General features: G+C 37.9%; 1 protein-coding gene across 12 annotated transcripts; it reads left to right on the top strand.

The window, feature by feature from the left end:
- Positions 1-111: 111 nt before the first annotated feature.
- LOC111346664 (target of rapamycin complex 2 subunit MAPKAP1) lies at positions 112-13,488 on the top strand. Of its 12 annotated transcripts, none has more exons than XM_088760387.1 (10): positions 112-312; positions 1,575-1,681; positions 4,747-4,800; positions 5,253-5,289; positions 8,447-8,508; positions 9,133-9,239; positions 9,646-9,719; positions 10,342-10,396; positions 10,809-10,888; positions 11,449-12,282. In XM_088760387.1, exons 6-10 carry the CDS (start codon positions 9,203-9,205, stop codon positions 11,698-11,700), a joined length of 498 nt encoding a protein of 165 aa, XP_088616513.1. In that variant the 5' UTR covers positions 112-312; positions 1,575-1,681; positions 4,747-4,800; positions 5,253-5,289; positions 8,447-8,508; positions 9,133-9,202; the 3' UTR covers positions 11,701-12,282. The 12 variants fall into 12 exon arrangements, with proteins under 12 accessions (XP_088616513.1, XP_088616507.1, XP_088616514.1 ...); XM_088760381.1 differs by having other exon boundaries at positions 7,459-8,508; XM_088760388.1 differs by lacking the exons at positions 112-312; positions 4,747-4,800 and adding an exon at positions 7,459-7,517.
- Positions 13,489-21,009: the final 7,521 nt, after the last annotated feature.

The raw sequence follows: 21,009 nt of genomic DNA, 5'->3' as shown, positions 1-21,009 counted from the left end.
AATGAAGGTTTCTTTGTCTACAACCCACGGGCATGATCACGTGGATATTTTGGGAATTGTTATTGGCTTGTAAAGAGAATCTGCTGGCTTGCCCGATTGCAGTCTTAAGAGAACGCGCAGAGTTCGGCTTGTTGACGATGGTTTCATTTAATAGATCAATGGATTGAAGATGATATAAATAATGATATGAACTCACTCAATGTAGAAATAATCGAGAAGAATCGAACGTACTACAAATGCACGATTTGTGGCCGAAAGCTGTCGAGGAAACAAAGACTCGAAACCCTGACTTGAGTTCTGTTCACGGCAAAGGTGAGAAACAACACAAGGCAATCACAAGTACTTTGAATGTGATTACAAACGTGTTTTACCCTCATTATTATAACCGATGGATACCACCTTATGAAGTATAAGAGCTACCTAGATAATCATACTGTACCAATACCCAAATCAATGAAGTTGGACCATAACAAGCATTCATCGACACCGTCCAACGCGGCCATCTCGATTCCTTTAAGTCTAGATCTTTGACGCTAATCCACTGAGCTTAAATTAGCGGTGCCAACAGTCAAGTGCGTCTCATAACGAAGAAACATTTGTACAAGAGAAGGAAGCGATTAGAGTATGTTAGAATTCTTGCCCACAAACGAATGTGCGCATTCCGAAGCGTTGACCCCTGCTTATGATTATGTTCATGTTTTATGATTTTGGCACATCTGCGGTCATGAGAGTCATTTTGCATCGCAATAAAAACTTTTTATGATTATGGAATCCAAGAAGCCTTTCAGGTTAGAAAGCAAATCTGTGGTATGAGTGCATTGGATTTAAATGGACAATTTGTACTTAATATAATTGACTGCTGCTTTATGAAAATATGCATGTTAATGTAAGGATTTACTAAAACTTACTTTAAATGATAAATTCCATGATAAACAAATTGTTAATGTATTTACATCTCTTGGTACATTCTGTTTAGCACATCTTTTATTGAACCAAATTTTTAAGCCTCTAAAATTACTCCTTGTTTTAAAACCTTCACATTCAAGGTATTTAGAAGTTCTTGGAATTATTTGAATTTCAGGGTTATTTAATTTGCCTCAAATTCAATACCTAGAAATTCCCAATAATTCCACCCTTGTTAATGTAAAGGTAGTTTGTATAGCTGAGAATTCCTAGGAATTCCTAAGAATTCCAAGTCCTCACAAAACTGGAACATTCCTTTCCCAGAAGTTCCCAGTAATTCCAAGCTTTTCAAATCAGAGCTTATTTCTGTGAATTCCTAGGAGTTCCTAGGAATTCCAAGGAATTCCCAGAAAACTGGGAATTCAGTTCGCACACTACAAGCATTACAGTCAATTGAAAACCAAAACTACTTCTTAATGGGACTTGCTCAGAATTTCCCTTTGTCACACGCTTGTGACAAGATGAAAAGGTTCTCACTCTATTTCTTTACCCAGCTTAAAACTTACCATCTTTCTTTTTCTATGTACAAAACTTTAACTTCTGAATCAGTCTTTGAAAATTACTACATAAATATTAAACTATAATGATTAACTTCTGATTTGCTTTTTCAGGAATGAACCCCAGCATGGCTTTTCAAGAGTCAAAGTAGACAGTATGAATGCAAAGATGAAACAAGTATATGAAAAAAGGGTCAGGAAGAGAGGATTATGAAGAACAGGTTTGAAAATATATATTAATTAAGCTTCATGTCCGCTCAGAGGGAAACTGTCAGTTAGAAAAGGTGTTCTACATTTTCCTGCAAGTCTCAATGTCTCCCAAGAACAATTAAGTCAAGGGGAAGAAAAAGAGAGTTCAGGGAAAACAAAACGAAGGGTTTCCTGACAGACCTGAGAGGCCTTGTCATGTATTCAGTTTTTATTTCAAAAGTACATGGAATGAATACTGCACATACGTGCGCATGCCTACAAGAATCAACCACATACACTACAGGCCTGTTTCTCAAAGTCCCGGTAACTTTATGGGCCTGTATAACTGTTCTGTTTTCATTCAAGATGGGGATTTCAAAAGTTTTGAAAATGATACAATAAAACTATGAACTAGAGAAACTAAAAGGACTGGTTTGGGTGCCAGCTAGAACCTGCTTTCCTATCCTTCAAATTTTAATGTTAAAACATAGCTTCGGGCCCGTTAAGTTACCAGTTGGCAGTACTTTCAAGAAATGGGCCCCAGGTCAAGTGCTTTGTTATGCATCCAGAGGACAAACAAGTAAACAAGCAGAAAATGCGTGTTAACCTAATGACAGTGCAACTTTATTTCTTCGAAACACTGTAGATATACCTTTAAAGAATTGTATTTTCCTGGGCCTTCTGCTCAACCAGTTTATTTATTTCATCTTTTTGGATAAAGTAGGAAAGAGCTACAGTGTTTTAGCCAAGGGCTGCTCCCATAGTGTTTTCTAAATAGTCTAGTCTTCTCGGATAGGGACGAATAAATGGAGGTCCTGTCTCCTGCAGGGTTGGGGTGGGAGACGTTAATTTCCCACACAGGAGATTACTTTGTGATGCATGTCCTCCCCTGGGGTGGGATGGGTGGGAAGGTGAGATCGATAGATTGTAGCGGCTGCCAGAGGCGCCTGATATGCTGACGTCTGTTCTCAACCTTACACTGCACCCGTAATTCAGCCTCTCGGCTGCAAGTGGTCAGATATAAACTATATAAGTATATAAATTATTAACTAACTAACTAGAACCAGTGGAGAGTTAGCAACAAGTTAGTTATGCCTGGAATTGCTGAGAAGTGCTAAGAAGAGCACTTATAATTATCATTATCCTATATTTAGATTAACTGCAAACCTGGACATTGATCACATCCAATACATGTAACTTGCTCAGGATACAATTTTTGACAATATCCTGTCAATATTGTATCCTTGTCATGAGCAGTATACATTTTAATTTATACAGGGTCATGTGATTATGAATCAACCAATCACAATAATTGTGTTTGGAGCAAGGAAAATTGCAGGTGTATACAACAGTGATTTTTCTTTTACCAAAGAATTAAAGTCAGTGAGTAAATTGGAGGCATAAATCCTTGAAGCTTATCAGCTAAATGTACACTGCTTGTAACTAGTGCAGCTTCTTGCATTTGTGGCAGAGTGGAAAAAAGTAAACCTTTTGAGAAAAATAAGACAAAGTTTAAATTTAGAGACTGACATTTATCAACAGACTGAAGAACTTACCTTGTATCAAGGAATACCCTTCAAGAAGATTCAATGCACTTTTTGGTAGACTATTTACAAAAGTGTTGAGTATAGGGAATTACAACTGATAGGTTCTCACCACCAGATTAGATCATCCCTGATGAAGGCACTTAAGACAGGAGTGTCAAAATGTTGGGTCTATGAATTGTAATTCAGACAAACCATGTCTGATTGTCCACCTGGTTGCCTTGTGAACTTGAAACAACATTGTTTTGAAATATTAAGTTCTAACTGACCGAGTGTGAGGGCCACACTGAGGAATATTGGCAATATGGCCCAAGGTTCATATAAAAATGACTGAGAGACAATATTCCTAAGTATGGCCTCGAGCAAGGGAGGTTAGTAAGCATCGTTAGTTTGTTATGTGGCACTCTGAACAAACTTGATGTTGAGTTTGAATTCCAGACAAAAATACAATGCTTATGACCTGTTAAGGACATTAGCCAGAAGGCTCATTTTTTGATTGATTATTGATTAGTTCACTCATTTCAGAATGATCTTAGATAGCCACATAGTTACAATGCTTATCTGTTTTTCTGTATTTCTATTTGTTTTGTAATCGGACCTTTCAGCGTTACCATGCGCATATAAAAGGCAAATTTAGCATTCCTTTAATCAGTTCTTCGTAAGTTTTGAATAGCCTTGGAAAACTTTCGCCCTTTCGTTTTCTCAACCTCTGGCACAAGCGGGACCGATATGTGAGTACCTTTGTAACTTTCTTTTTTCCTCCCCAGTCTTTTCAGTGTTGGGCAACAATATACAAACAAATATTGCAATGATCTGTATAGATTTAAGATTTAAAGGCCAAATTCATACCAATTTGCAAGTCAGTGAATGCCCATCATTTAGATAGAACAATGGGCTGTTCATCAGTCATCAAAACTCTTTTAATTTGTTTCCAAACTTTTGTTCTGTTGCACTTGTATTGTTAATCTCGTTATAGACTTTAGAGCCCAGTATTTAACATGCGATTCTTTGATCATGTATTCCGCGGCTTTTCGTTACATTGATAGAACTTCGTTGTATTGTTGTTTCAGTTTCCGATCGATCGTTCGATAGATTGATTGACGGTCAGAATAATCGTTATTTTCGTCATTGATTGTGGTTCGTGGTCGATTGCCTTTCAAGAATAAAGATTCGTGCAAACAGTCAACTTTGGGTTGTCATTTTGATCAGTAAAATAGTCCCAAACACCTCGTTAACCGCGTTTTGGAGCAACACGCCCTTGAACTTCAGAATTTAGATTTGGTCACCGTAAACGCCACATGACCATTTCTGTGGAGAATGATGTGGATGTCAGTGGCTTTTTTTTTCCAGGAGGGATAGGAGTTTACTTAAATGCGCAAATTGGTTCTGAATTACTGTTGATCTTATGGTAATTTTGCCAATCATTTTAAAAGCAAATCATTACAGTACTGTGTAGAGGCAATTTTAAAAAAAAAGAGTTTACCAGAAAAGTTTAACAAACATTTGTAATGATAAGCTTGACTATACCTCACAGAAGTCTTTTCCCCCCCTAGGCTTTCCAAGGAAGTACAAAAAAGCTCAAGATATTTTTAACAATGCTACTAGAGGTATTCATGGTCAATAACCTCAGTTTATGTTATGCAATGAAGACTGACGCATATTTAACAGTTTGATATAAAGTAACTAGTTTATTAACCATTCAATTCCTAACTGAGGATTATTAATTTTCCCCTCTAGCTGCTTCACATTTCCTTGTAAATTGGTTAGGGGAATTTGATGTTTGATCAAGATAACAACCTCTACCTGATAAGTTTCGATAATATCTTTAACTATTTGTTGAATAATGCATGAATATTATTGGGATAAATTACATGTTTATCACTTGTGTGGGTTAAAAGAATCTGTACATTCACTGGTTCACTAAGATTTTATGGCCATGATCTGATGGGTCCTCAGTGTTAAGTGTCACCTGAGATAAGTTGGGGTTTGAACTGAGTCAAGAAATGAGTGATCATTTCCAGAACTGACTTGATATTTTATTTTATGCTTGATTCTGCAGGAGGAAAGAGCCAGGCCAATGATTGTCACAGTCTCAGGTATAGAAAGAAAAAATCTTCACAATTAGTGGCAAATGTTTTAACTAAAAAAAAAAAAAATTATTGTACTTTTTTGTAACCCTTTCACTCCCAAGATCTGATTCATTTAGTAATTCTCCTCCCTGTCTGCCATAGAATTCTTGTAATGTTAAAAGGCTGATAGTTTCGAAAGAAACTGTTTGGGGCCGCATCGGTGGGAGTAACAAAATAATTTGGATATATCAACAAAGTTGAATTGGTAAATTGGCCACTGTATGTAGCTCCATTCTCTGCCTTTAAAAGCACACACAACCCACAATTCCTCTATTCGCTCCGATGAACGGCTAATGCTCGAAACATCAGCTTTTGTAATCGCTACGGTGGCCAATTTACCACTTCAACTTTGTTGATATATCCAAATTATCTTGTAATGTTAGTTTGGAGAATTTGGTGTTGCATCAACTGATAGCATATTTTTCTTAAGGTTATTCGCAACACTTGCCTGCTTGATATTGTATTGATATTTTGAGGAGAAATTCTGTCTTGGTCACTCATGTGAGTTGATGGGTTCATAGCAGAATTAAAGATTAATTAACATTTATTCCAAAACCGTGCGTTGAATTTGAGATGATAGATAGCCAACGAGGCACGTTGCACCTCATTGGCTATAATCATCTCATATCCAACAAGTGTGAGTAGAATAATTGTTTTATTATAAATGTTAAATTAAATTATTAACCGCCTCTCGGTTGGCTCAATTGGTAGAGCGCCGGACTGTTGTGCGGGAGGTCATGAGTTCAAATCCAGCTGGACCAACACTCAGGGTCTTAAAATAACTGAGAAGAAAGTGCTGCCTTAGTAATAATATCTGCAAATGGTTAGACTTTCTAGTCTTCTCGGATAGGGACGATAAATGGAGGTCCCGTCTCACAAGCCCTTGTATGTGATAAAAGATTTGTGGGACGTTAAAGATTACCCACACACTGTTTGAAAAGAGTAGGGCACATAGTGCCCGGTGTTGTGGTCTATCTTTGTTTATAGTTCACCACTAAATTTTCTCCGGTTCTTATATGTTTAAATCGATCATGTGATGCAATTAAGTGTTCATCCATGGAGAGACACTATCAGCCCATAGTGCCCACCTGCGGAAAATACCCGGCTGGATAGTGCCCATCCGCAGAAAATACCTGGATTGATAGTACTCATCCGTGAAAAGTTTTGAATAGTTTGACGGCCGCGAAGATAGGAAGATCGGAAAAACAGTGACTTTTCAATTCTGACAGGTATAACGTATTATTTAGCCAAAGTACAGTTGCGAATTATTGACATTTGTGACAAGCTGTAGGCGAGGAAGAAAATTTAGTGGTGAACAATAAAAACAATAGAGTGTTTATGTCTCGGAACTATCAGTCTGATAGTTGCCCCTTGGAAATTTGATGTTCTTAAAACTAGCATATTTGTTTTAAGAGCATCAAATTTCTGCGGGGCAACTATCAGGCGGTAGTTCCTTGACAAAAACACTCTATTGTTTAAGTAATGTCTATCAAATTAATGGGGGTACTGCGCCTTTGAATATTGTATAGAAAGGGCGCAATATAAATAAGAAATTCATTCATTCATTATTTAATTTTATTACATTTTTAGCTCCCTTTTAATATTAAGCTGAGGCGTACACTTACCATACTTGTAGATTATGGTATATTGGCTCATTTCCAGCAATGGCTTTTCTTATGTTTTTTATCTTTCACACAGGCCACATTTGATTGATACCATTTTCAGAAAGACTATTATAATTGGATGTATCTGAAAACTTAAGAAGCCAAAAAACTCAAAAATGAAATTTAGCAGTGGAGTAAGAGATTCTGGTACCTCGATCACTCAATCAAGTTTGACAAATGATACAAGTAGACATTTTGCTTATTGTTTGTGTTTTTCCTTGCCACTTGGGGACTCTGAACAACACTACACAACTTGAAAACTATCTGCAAGTATTATATGTGAAACCATGGAATAAGGTGTACATGTCTAGAATACGAATAAGATTTATGTACAGTATCATGATATATAGTCATGAATCTGCACCAATCATTTTAATTTGCTTCTTTGATAAAGTATCAAGTTTCTCAGCCTCTTCATTATTCTTAGGTGTTTGTGTATCAATATTTCTCTCCAATTTTTTTTGTATTGTAGCGCTTGAGAACAAGGAGCCAATTACGAAATTTTTTTTCAATTGTCTGGCTTAGGTTCAGGTAACTTAGGAAAAATTGACATTTTCTTTAGAAGAATTGAGCCAATTGTGTTTTTTTTACTACTACTACTAAACAAGTGTTATATTTTGGTAGCTTTCCTCCCTTTCCTTTTATCACAAACCATAAACTTTCCCCTTTGTTCCTGGTTTTGCTGATTAGAAGTTAAAAAACACCATGCCCACATGATTGTTCCCAGCTTAGCATATATACACTGTACCTTAATTGCCAAAACCCAGAGGCTTAGGATTGTCTTTCCCTTTCTCTTCTTTTCCCACCCCTCTAAGGGTTTTGTTCTGGCCTTCCCCCTCTATCCTCTTTCCCATCCCCCCTTCTCCCTCTCCCCTTGGGATTATCAGTCCCCACCTTGCCCTCCCATTTTCCCCCTCTATCTCCTCCCCCTTATCATCTCTCCCCCCCCTCCAAGATTGATATGGTTAGTCCACTTGTCCCCCCAGTCCCCTTTTCAAGAAGTAAACTGATGGATAGGAGGGTAATCTCTGCAATACATGTTTCTGCTCAATAGTGTGTATTATTATTATTATTATTATTATTATTATTATTATTTACACTAAAACAGTGGATAGTGTTTAAGGTGCACTCTGACGGGCAACTCAAACTCCAGATATCCTTTGTTATTCACTTAGCAACTCAGGCAGGATTTACACCAGAAAATATTGTAATAGTTGCAAGAATAAATGACAGAGCAACATGTAGAATCATCTTTTTGAACTGTATTATCTTTTAAATTAGTTGTTTTACTTTATACTAAAACAACCACTTACCTCAATGTCGGTGGCTGGTGGTAGATAATTATAATATTTACCTTGCTGCTTCACTGCTTCTAAACACACCAAGTACCTTATAACTATGAAGTCTAAAATAAATATTATGTTGTTCTTTAACTCCTTGCTGATCATTACGATTTCTAGAAAGATGCCAGTCCTACTAAACCAACGCCTCACAAACCTTCATCAGGGATCATAGTAACAGTGTAAGCTCAAATATATTTAAGAATCAAAAACATTTTCTCAATAATAAAATATTTCAGAAATATGTAGTGTTTAAGGTTGCCCAAGTCAATTTCATGCTGAAAGTCTCATGGGAATGCTGGGGATTGCACAGTAGGGAGAGTCCTTGCCTCCCACCGCTGTTGCCTGGGTTTAATTCCAAGAGCTGGCATCACATGTGGGTTCAGTTTGTTGTTGGTTCTCATCCTTGGTTCAGTGATTTTTCTCCAGGTCCTCCAGTTTTCCTCCCTTCCACAAAAACCAAAGGAACAAAATTTCTATTCGACCAGGAAACAGTGAACAAGAAAGCCACCACATTGAATAACCACTGCTAAAATGCCATTGTTATAATTATAGTTCCTTTATTTTGTTATTTAATTCCCACCATGCACTACAAGTATTAAAATTAATTGGAAACCAAAACTACTTCATAATGGGCCTTGCTCACTATGGAGTTTCTGTGGCTTAGTGACAGAGTGAAGCATTAAATACCTTGTATAGAGAAACAATCTTCAAGAAGATTCACTGCTCTTTTTGGCAGATTCTTTACAATAAGTGATGTTTGATTTTGAGTTCTTTAATATCCTTTCTTTTTTAACTCGACATAGCCAAGGAATATGTCTTGGAAAAACAGTCAGAGCGAGGGGTCCCATTAGTCTTGATGGAACCCTAGAAAGCATGGGAGCAATGGAATTCTGTCTCGTCAGATTTGGCCGTAAGTAGATTATAATTAGCCCACTTTATACTTAAGTTTATAAGTGCTGTCTTTTCGCAGTAACTTCTTTTTGTACATCCATTTTGGAATCACTGTTGGTTCTTGCAGTCTGTATGGCTCACAGCAGACTGAGTGTAATCAGTTTGCAAATTGCTCTTTTTTTAGGCTTCTGAGTCAGATTGTTTTTGTCGTTTAATACCCACACTTTTGAACAAACTGGGAGACTGGACCAAAAAGATAAATATGAAATAAAACAGACGGTATTCCTATTTTGACATTAAATTGTGAAAATAATACTAGATAATATAGCCAAGTTGGGTCAAATGATTGGGTCTGAAATAAAAAATACAATTATGTTGATTGGAGATTGACTTGCAATTTGGGTTTTTTGTTGATATAATTGTAGGAAAACGGAATAATGATGAAGAAAGGGAAGAGCCTAATATTCAGTTCCAAGCTTACACTTATTATACATACAGGGTAAGTGTAACACATAACTAGAGACCTTAACTCTTTACACCCTAACATCAGTATGCATATTCTCCATACTGTTCTCTCTACATTTCCTAAAGTGCTGACAAAGAGAATTTGTCAAACAATCAGAGTTTATTTAGTTGGTGATCATTTGCTTTATTCTCCTGACCTTACTGTGTGATTCAGGGGTGATAATTATTTAAGGAGAAATTTGATGCTGGTCACTGTTAGGGTCAAAGGTTTAAGCAAACCACAACAGTTATGGCAGTGAGGACATAATTATGGCAAAACAAAATAGTCTGATGGGCAGGACAATAGCTCTGCAATTACATCTAAAAACTTTGTTTTTCTTGGTCTCAGTGTGCATGAACAACCTTGAGGGAAAATTCTTTAAGTTTTCATTTGGGACTCAATGCTGCTCACATAAATTAGATTATGCTGAAGTTAAGATGTGACACCATTACAGCCATAATGGAAAAATTCTGAATAAAAGTATAATTTTTTTTAATGTTTTCCTTTGCATTGCCCTTCTGACTGCCCAATATTTCTATTATTGCAGATGTTGTCTTGGTTTGTTGCTTAACATAGACTCTTGTCTAGTGAAAAAAAAATATTATTTACTCCTCAGTCATACAGGCTCAGCATGCTGCAAAAGCTGAGGACTGTGACAGAGATACAGCTCGGTAAGTCATTCACAGGTATTTATTTTGTTGCCCTTTCATCAATGACTTTCAGCCAATACATGTTACTATAAAAAATCTGATTGGCCAAGAGAATTCAATCGATATTCAATAGCATTTGAAATTGACACAATAAATGCAATCTCAGCAGCAAATATTGCGAATCATATCAAGTTCAAAGTCTGCTTAATTTTTAAGCCCCTCCTCAGAGTATCTCAGTTCTAAACCTTTTCTAAACTCAAACATATTTAAACAAGTATTGAATGTTACACTCCCCCTCCCCTCTCTACAGAGTGGGAGGAATGCTCTCCCCACCGGTACCACCTCATCTCATTTTTTCCTGTTTTATTCCAATTTTTTTCCATTTGTATTTCATTTAACTTCTTTATTGATCACTTTCACTGTTGCCCTCCAGGAGTTTCTCTTGAGAAGATAGAAATTGACCCAGTAGTTCAACCCAAGTCAGCAAAAAGGTTTTGGGGAAAACAAAAATTTGTAAGTATTATCACTGACAGTACATCTGTTCAAATTTGGAGAGAATATTTTGATCATGGCTGAAAAACAAAAAAAGTATGCAGGTTTCCACTTGACTGCAGTTTGCCAGTTAGACAGGTCCTGAGCTACCCTTTCTGCCTCACCCCACGGGTAGACAGGTCCTTAGCTACCCTTTCTGCCTCACCCTACAGCTAGACAGGTCCTTAGTTACCCTTTCTGCCTCACCCCAAAGGTAGACAGGTCCTTAGCTACCCTTTCTGCCTCACCCCATAGGTAGACAGGTCCTTAGCTACCCTTTCTGCCTCACCCCACAGGTAGACAGGTCCTTAGCTACCCTTTCTGCCTCACCCCACGGGTAGACAGGTCCTTAGCTACCCTTTCTGCCTCGCCCCACAGGTAGACAGGTCCTTAGCTACCCTTTCTGCCTCACCCCACAGGTAGACAGGTCCTTAGCTACCCTTTCTGCCTCACCCCACAGTTAGACAGGTCCTTAGCTACCTTTTCTGCCTTACCCCACAGTTTGACAGGTCCTTAGCTACCTTCTCTGCTTCACCCCACAGTTTGACAGGTCCTTAGCTACCCTTTCTGCCGCACCCATGAGTGACCAACACAGACAAGTGATGAGAATAGAGTGTGAATGGATACTGGGATTAATTATCAGGGAAGCCTCAGATCAAATGCTGCAGGGAGACCTTGAGGTGGACTGGCATCCCAATCTAAGGAGAGGATGGGGGGCGGGGGGAATACAACTCTTAAAGCCAATTCATGCTACCCATATAAGCTCTGGCTGCATTAGCTGTTGCCTTAAGTAGAGAGGGGAACATGGAGTGTTCTGAATACATTGCAAACAAAATAGAATAAACACCCCATCACTGCAAGAAATATTATCGACACACACCAACACCATTACATGGTTTAAGCCTCAGGATTTATCTGGTCTGGTTTTACTCATCTTTACCATGTGCCAGTCTTTGGCTGGCTGATAGTGCCTGTTGTAGAGGTCCATAAGTCAAGTGAAATGTTAACAAACATGGCCTAGGGCTACTTGGCTAATGTTAATTAAAGTTTAACTCAAATGTATCGCATATTTTGTTAAAAAAATAACTGCGGCCGGGTTTTCAAAATCTATTAAGGAATAAACTGCAACACTGGGAATGGTTTATTTCACCAAAAACTGTTCATTTAAAATTACAAACATCATATACCGTAAAGTTTGAGATCACTGCAACACCAGAATGCAAGTTGTTCTACACCACATTGCTCCATTAAAAAAAAGAAGAGTCTGCCCCAACACTGCAAATCCCAATGTCCCCCTCAGCACAATTTTAACTTTTTTTTATCTGATTTGTCCTCTTACCTCTTCCTTTTAATACTAACTTGTAAAATCACTTTTTTTAAAGACTTCAATAGATATGGAAAATGTGGTTGCTTGTGACCTAAATGAAGTGAAGAACAATGGAAAATCTGTGTTCAGAATAGTTTACTTCAGTCAAAATGCACATGAGTTTAAACACTACGACTTTGAAACTGATGCTGATGATGCAGGTGAGAAATTTTCTGTCTTTTTCTTTGTATACAGTAATTTATCACAGGAAAGAGCATTAATTTAAGATAGTACATTTTTCGAAGTAAGTTGATTATTATTCCCTGGCCTACCAGTTTATTTTGGTCGACATCAGTATTTATATTCTCCATATGAACAATCAAAAGCCTCTGTATTATTGGTGATCATTTCCTTTATTCTCAATACCCTACTGTTTGATTCAGGGTTGATATTGTAAGGAGAAATTAGATTTTAGTCAGCCTAAGGCATCAAAGGCTTCAATGATTGGGGAACAATTTTCCCTGGTGTACCAAAAAATGTTTTTTCAACATTAATTTTGTTGTTGTTGTTTATGTTTCTTTGTTCGTTTGTTTTGCCAGGAGAAATCGTGGAACAGGTCAATCACATTATCAAGGCCAACATGAGTGGGAAAAGATCAGAATACTTGTCTTCAAAAGAAAGAAAATCTGACTAAAGAAGATCTTTAAGATCATAGCCGTTGTAACAAGAACTACTGAAGCTTTCTCACACTATTAAATGACCGATAAAAAAAATTATACTGTATTTCCTGAAAGAAGTGCCCACACTCCAATGAACCACTCCCCCCCCCCCCAAGCCACAGAGTCCATAAAGCAGTCTCCCTTGTCCCTAACTCACTTAAATCGTAGGGATACAAGAAAAACCTGTTTCTATTATTGCCACTTTAGATCATTTTAAACCTACAGCAGAGTCATTACAGGAGAATAACAAGTGGCCCCCTTGATTAGGCACCCTTCCTACACTAAATGCCCCCTCTTTTACCCAACATTTTTCGAGGAAGTACAGTACCTAATTTTAGAAATTCTCCTCAAGTTTAAATAAATAACTCAGTAGTTAACAAGTCTCTACAAGAATCAAACATCTTTGGAAATGAAAATTTTCAACACCCCTTCAAATTTTGCATGCAGTTAGGCACTCGGGGGAGATGCACAAAAATGCCCATTTTTAAGGTTGCAGCACTCTTGTTGCCATGATAACAATGGCTGCTTGTTCAAGGCCTGAGTCATGTCGCCCGAAATTTGAGTCGTTACCCGAAAAAAAAAAAAAAAAAAAAAAACAGACGAAATGACTCTCGGGCGACTTAATCCGTTACCACTTAAAAATATTTACCGGGCCAAAGAATGGTCCAAAATTGGCAAAGCTCCACTGAAGTCAGATCACGTGTGCAAATCGCAGTAACATTCACCAGACTGTTCACCCGATCTCCTTCCGTCGCTTTAAGGTGTTTAAGACCATCGCTTTCCAAATCAAGTATCCTTCCGTAGATCTACTCTTCATTTAAAGCACCTAGAAGTCTATCTCAATCGGGACGGAGCGGAAAATTAAACCCCTTGAAAATCTCAAAACTCGCGACCAGTTAAACGGGAAGTTCGCAATCACTTATGCTCGGACAGCAGGTTTGAAAGCAGCTTTATTAGGAAGCACGCTCGCCCCATGATTTAATTGTTGTTTAACAGGTTTGTGGGTAAGAAACATTAAAATCAAAGCTCAGACAACATATCCCAAATAGCTGCATTTTTTACAACCAAATATAGTTGCCCATGTAAATCAGCTTCCGTAAATACTTTTCAAAGCTGAGGTTCTGAGCTTTGGCTCTTGGCTCTGACTCTCTAGTGGTGAAGGGCAAACGCTCCAAAGGTCAGCCTTAGAAACTCTTTCTGGTGGCCGGTATATGCTAACTCAGTAGACGTAAAAATAGCTGTTACACAACCTTTCAGACCCCCATCATTCTTTACCAATACCCTGAGGGAATTTTAGTTCCCCTTCCAGATCCTAGATCCTAGAGTCCCCGTTTCTTCTGGTAACTGATCATAAAAGTGAAAACAAGTGGACAAGGGGCGCCAATGGAAATAGTGCATTCAATGAGCATGCGCATTATTGGTTTCTTATTTCCCGGCCAAAGATGCAAAGACATCAACGTTTTCAAAAGTTACACAGCGCCTTGAAATACATCCACTTCGAGGTTTGTTTAGTTTTTTTTTTTTTTAACAAAGCAAAACAAAGTAAAACAGTTTTGGAAAAATTCAGCCAATTCTGAGTCCCCTCCTTGCTAATTCTTTTATTCTTCTCCTGAGATAGATGGACACGCCCTCAATGTTAAGAAATGTACGATAGCTTACCTCATAATTATCAATCTCTCTTTCGTCCGAAGTCACGACTGGCCTCCCAAATGCCGCGCTGGCTGCCAAAGCCAACAGTGTACAGAAAATAAAAATCTTTGTATTCGTCATGTATCTCAGTCGCCTTCGCTTCTGTAAAACATAGAAAAAAATACAATTTCAATACACTTAACCAGGTTAATACATACATACATACACACATAACCTTTATTTCTGTGTCTACTGGTTCCAACGCCAAGGCACTGATAGGGGACACTAACACATACAGTATGTTGCAAATTTGGTAAAAATATTGATTAAATAATAAAATATTGATAAAATGATTAGCAATTAATACTGATTAAAATATTGGATAAATTATTAATTAATTAATAATAATTAACTCCAGTATGATCCCTAAGAAAAGTTGCACTCATAACTACTATTTCGATCTTGACATCTGTTAAGTTTGCTACAACACTTTTTACAATCAAAACTATATGACATTATTTTAAGACATTTATACTCTAAGTTGTGCAGAGATAATAAGTCGTTCCACATCCATTGACTTCAGCTGATAAATCTTTCTTTCGTATCATCGCTCTGATTATCCTTTCCTTTTTGGTTAGCTTTGCCCAGAGTGATGGCCCTAAATAGCTGATCGAATGCTTGCCATGAGTGACAATGCGATAACGCACCCGCCTGAAGTCACAGTTTCTTAAATTATATTTTTCTTACTTTTTCACAGTTTAATTGGAATATATCTGTTAAGTACGTTGGTGTAAGTCCACCTTTAACTTTATCCATGAGGTCATCTACACCTTGTAGCCTTCTATTAGATAATGGTGTCACTTTGGCTTTTTGAAGTAATGTTCCATGTGTATCCGATGTGATATTAAATACCGCCCTCAAAGCTCTTTCCTGTAGCCTTTCAAATTTTCTCCAATCCGAGGCTCGCGGAAAAGTGCCGTACCAAGTGGCAATAGAATAGCGACACATCAACTTTCTACCTCCACGCCTAACGAAGACTAGCTGTATAGCATTCGAAACGTCGTGGTCAACACACGATTGGTTCAGCCAGACTCTTATATCGTGAGACAAATGATTAACTGCTCATTTATGCAAAAATATCTCGTTTCATCAGGAATCAGGAATAACTTGTTTATTTCGAGGGCTAGAAAAGAAACCCGACAGTGTTTGTAGGACAATAAACCCACAAGAGTCGTTTATGTTTTCTATGTTTTGACTGTATATATTTTGCCGCTCTTTGCGTCTCCATCGCCGATATTATCTAAGAAATAAAAGCGTGGTAAGTCCACTTCAAGCAATTTATTTTCTTGCGCGGGATCAAAGCGAGCAACCCCAAGCGGGCAAGATGGGCCCAACTTGCCCACTCGTGGAGCTAACCGGAACGCAGGTTTCTCGTCTCACTTCCTACCTTTACTGCCAGCGATAAATTAATAAGTATTATTTGCATGAAACTTTTTCCCCTTTTCATGAACGCAAGGTTCACATCTGCTAATGTTTTTAAACTACGCATGTTATTTCTGATTTAGGACTTCAGTCCAATTTGTGCATCACAGTCATGTGTTCTGCTATCTCGCGTAAACAGAGAACAGGGTTTACACAGCGAGTTTGAAAAAGCTAACTTCCTACGAACATCTTGAATATTTTCTTTTGCATTATCTTTATTCTTTTTCTTTCACTCCTTTTTTTTTCCAAATAAAGTGCTCATACCATTAACTGCCCAACGACAGTCAGTTTCTTATGAAACCCTTTTTGTAACGCGTGTACTCGTCACAATCAAAGAAGCGAAAAATGAAAACTTTAATCAGTTCAAGACTTGAATTCTTCATCCAGTTCTTTGACCGAGAGAAGACTAGGACCGGAGTGAACTTTTAACGCTTGAATGAGTGACTGTATCACTAACCTCTTTGAGTTACTGAATATATTGTATATAACAGAGGATTTTTTCTTATGAGTATCGACTGCACAAAAATGTACTGAGATTGCCCCCTTTCATTCGCTCTAAAAGCTGCATTATCATCTCTCCTTTCTTCCATTGTCAGGAGATTTCATTTTAACGACCAACCCTTTTGCGTTAAAAAAAATACGTGGTCTTCGCGCATTTAATTATGTTGTCTGTTTATTCCTTATTTGTGTAAATTGCTCCGTTCCTTTGTTTCAGTTCTTAATTCGGCTATAAAGAGAAATAACTTACCTTTTCTTGAAAAACTGCGAAAAAAGTTGTTAGAGACGGTTCTAACGCGAATCACCTTGAAATTAGATTTGATATGCGCTGCTCGCCTCCTGACTCCAGATATTAAGCAAAATTCAAAAGATTTTAATAGCATTCCAATGTAACAATCCTCATTGCCATGACAGAACTGTTGCAGAAAATTGAAGTTGCTCGCTGGGGAGTCGAGAAGACTAAAGCAAAAGCAACTTGCTTCAATCCAGGAGGTCAATTTGTGTTCATCAAAGGGATAAGACAAATCAAAGTACAGTAGACTCTCTCTCGAAGACAAGCGCTGCTGCAATTAACCGAATTCGTATCCAATTGTCTGACGTAGGAAGATGGCGGACGAAACATGGAAGAGAGTCAAGACAACGCGACCTCGGGAATTCTGAGGGAACAAGGTTGTTCCGATGCACATTAACTACATGCATTTCTGTTTTAAATGTTCTTCGCTAGGAAAACTGAATTGCATGTTTAACGCTTTTAAAATCTACATCCGGTTCTAGGACAAAACAAGAAGTTACGAATTTCGCTTCCTTGAAAGTTTTTTCTTTTGTATGTATTTGTTAGACTTTTAAGAGTAAATATTGGCGAGAAAAACACACAACGTTTCGATGACTCCATGTCATCATTCTCAAGTGAGAAGAGAATAAAAATGAATAGTTAATTTATACCGTACGAAGGTGACAAACGTAAGAAGTTAAAATTTTTTTTAAAAAAATTTAAATAAATAATTGCGCGTGTTGAGTTCATAAATTTAAACTATTAAAGAAATAGTTTCGCGCGTATTGAATCCGATTGTTTGTTCAAAGAGGGCTTCATCTTGTTTATGAAAAGCATTTCATGAACTAAACAGTCCAGTTTCCCGGTGCACTTTTTAAGTACGTTGAAATGCTTGGTCAGGTCACCGATGGTTTGTAGGCCGTGGTCGTTCTTTAGATGTTTGCCGATGACCGAATTACGGTACTCGTTAATACGTAGATGTAAATGCCGGCTGGTGTACCCGACGTACTCTGAATCCTACAGATCACATTTATAATTATATACAACGCATTGTTGGCTAACTATAGGGGGGTTTAGGCTCGCGTACGCTGAGATCTTCACAGATTTTGCGACTCTTGAACACGGAATGAAGGGTGTGACCGATTTTGTTGCTTAGATCTGATAATTGCCTTTTCACTGCGTCAGCTGACTTTTGATCTTTAAAAGGCAAAACCACTCGGTGAACAACATTTTCGTTGATGGATAATTGAGCTTGCACTCCAGGGTTTTCCGACCCAACTGAGTTATGTATTGTATGTATTGTATTGTAGGTATTTGTATTGTATCTATGTATTTATGAATATTTATACAGGGTAGCCCAGCTCAGCTAAGGCTTGTTTAAATGGGGCCCTGTCACACCCACCCATTCCACCCCAGGGGAGGACATCCACCACACAGTAATCTCGTGCAAGGCTGGAACCCTCGACCTCCTGCTCAACACAATCCAGCGCTCTAACCAATTGAGCTAACCGGGGGGCGGTTATGTAAATAGGGTTAAGTTATGGTAAACTGATTAAAAAACAGCGGTTAGATAAATTTTCGTTCCTCTCCACCTCCCTAGCGATGGGTTCGAAAAAGAATTCAGATGTAAAGGAACATGAGACAAAAAATCAAAACAGAACAAACAAATGAAAGAAAAATAGGCTAGGAGCAATGATGGATGGGCAAAATTTCCTTTAGCAAAACAAATTTTTCTTTGTAAGGTACCGCAAGTCATCCATAAAATGTTAATCACTGTAGAGAATCAATTGATTTAAACCAACTTTCAAGAGCTCATAGAGACATTAATCACTGTCATAATGTCCAAATCTAGCGTGTTACCAGGACAGAAAAATAAATAATAATAATATGAGAAAAAAAGATTCTAGTATTTTTTTTCTTGATCTCATATTATGATTTATAGTCAGTTCCGATCTTTTATGTCTTTACCAAATACGTTTGATGACAGTCTGTATTTCATTTTCAGTCATTCACAAATTGGCAATAACAGTGTCTCATATGGTGCTAGGGGGAGGGGTGGGGGGACTGTATCTAAGGGGGGTCTCTCGCTCCCCCGCAATTCAGGATTTGAAATCATCTTGGTATGCACATAAATTCTAACAAGATACGGCTGTGGTAACACTCTCCCCTCTGCCTATTTGAAATATGCTGCCAACGTCCTTTATGGTAAATTAACACGGCACATAAGCTATGAAATATCTATAGTGACACGTAGCTAACAGACCAGAGTTAATTTACACCATAATCCTTTAACTCCTTTGAGTGAGCAAGAAAAAAAAAATTCTCCGTACTGCATCCTCACAATTTAAAGCAGGCATAGATGAGGATAAAGAAAAATATCACCGGGAGATTACTAGTTGATCCAATGCAAAATTCTCTCAACTGACGAATTGTATGGTAAACAGTAAAAAGAATTGCTGAGTGAAAGGGTACAAGAGTAACAAATGGCTTGTAATGTCGTCATGTTAGAGCATGGTGCTGTTCTTCACATGGAGGTTACAGCTGCAATGTCTTTTGAAGGGATTCGTTACGGTGTCACGCATTTCACGCATTGTACGGGAAAGTGAAACTGAGCATATCAGCTCTAAATAAACTCACCGATTAAAACAAGCAAAGACTCTTGAATCAAATCTCCTGATCGAACTCAGTTTTCCCTGGCAATGGGAGGAAGAAAATCTGTTCAACTGTTCAAAGGCAATGAGTAGTGAGGTCTAACGTCTGCTGTAAAGCAAGATGAAAAAAAGGTTTTAGTTTTTCACGTTTAGATCCATCATCAATAACTAAAGTTAGACATGCAAAACCGAAATACGTCTACTGAGATGGAGCCAAGCAAATATTAGCTAGATTTTTTAAACAGCCATATCTTTGCCAACCTTCCTTCCGGTGACAGAAAAAATATATATCTATTCATTCCTTCGTTTTATTTGAATTTCATTTTTCCGACAACAGATTCAGGACTCATTCAGGGTTTTACTCGAAAGCAAAACATGTGATGGCTGACTTTGGGGAGTAGAGGTCGGAGCACAGAAGGTAGCTGGAAAGAATTCATTTTAACGGGAGTTGATAGTGTGCAATTTAACAGGTTGAATTCATTTCTTATTATGAACGAAATTAAAAATGTTTAAAATGACCTGGTTGCATGCAATTTTCTTTTCATATACAAATATATCTTTTTTTCCAGTTCTTTTTATAAATGTTATACAACATGGCTGGCAGCGCCTGTGGGAAATATATGCAGGGAATCCTGTATTCTTATTGGCTACTCAAGCGGGAAAGATGGGCCCATATTGCCCGCTCGGGCAATAAGACGAGCTGACTCAAAAAATTTGTAACTTTGGACAATGTTGGCAATAAATTCGCAAAAAACCGCCATAAGACAGTCAAAATAAAGAAAACATAAACGACCCTCTTGAGTTTATTGTGCTACAAACACAGTTGACTTTCTTTTTCGGCTCTCTAAATCAACAAGTCATTCTTGAATCCTACTAAAGCGAAATCTTTTTGCTATACAATAAATCCTTTCTTCACGAAGCTTCTTTTTCAGAAACTACTCATTATTTTCAAAGCGCATGCTCTGAAAGGTAGATGGGTAGTGAAACACGATTTTCGTGCAGATCTTCAGGTCAAGGTGACACTGTTTTTTGGCTATTTCTCCAATCTCCTCTACTCAATTGCGCTCATTTTGGTAGCGTCTGTAAGATATTTTCAACCTGTTCAAGTAGGTGCTCGAATTCGTGCTCCAGGGTTAAAAGTGATGACGTCACAGGGCGTAGAAAGGGTGTGGGTCCCCATAGGCGCATACGGGCACATTGGACGTCAATGGGTTAACCCTAACCCTAAAAGATACCCTAACCCTAACTTTTTCACCTGATTTTACATTATCCTAACCTATTTGATTGCTTAATGCCAAAAAGTGGATTTTTCCGAAAAAACTTGCTTCTTTGTTAACCCATTAATGGCCGCAGCTTTTGTGGAAAACTGTGTTTTGAAGCTAGTCGAGCAGATTTCGGGTCATTGTTGTGGTTTTAAAACCTCAAACTTACCAAAAACCGCTTGACAGGTCGTGCACTCGACGGCCTTTTGATCCAAATGCAAAATGGCGGCCTGAAAATCTCGGGCACGCGCAGAGAGCAAAATTTGTCTCTTTCTCCTGCCCTTT

This window comes from Stylophora pistillata, chromosome 5, assembly GCF_964205215.1.
Source record: "Stylophora pistillata chromosome 5, jaStyPist1.2, whole genome shotgun sequence".
In the NCBI taxonomy this organism is placed as follows: Eukaryota; Metazoa; Cnidaria; class Anthozoa; order Scleractinia; family Pocilloporidae; genus Stylophora; species Stylophora pistillata.
Note: the sequence above shows the minus strand (reverse complement) of the source record. Positions and strands in the feature narration are given on the sequence as shown.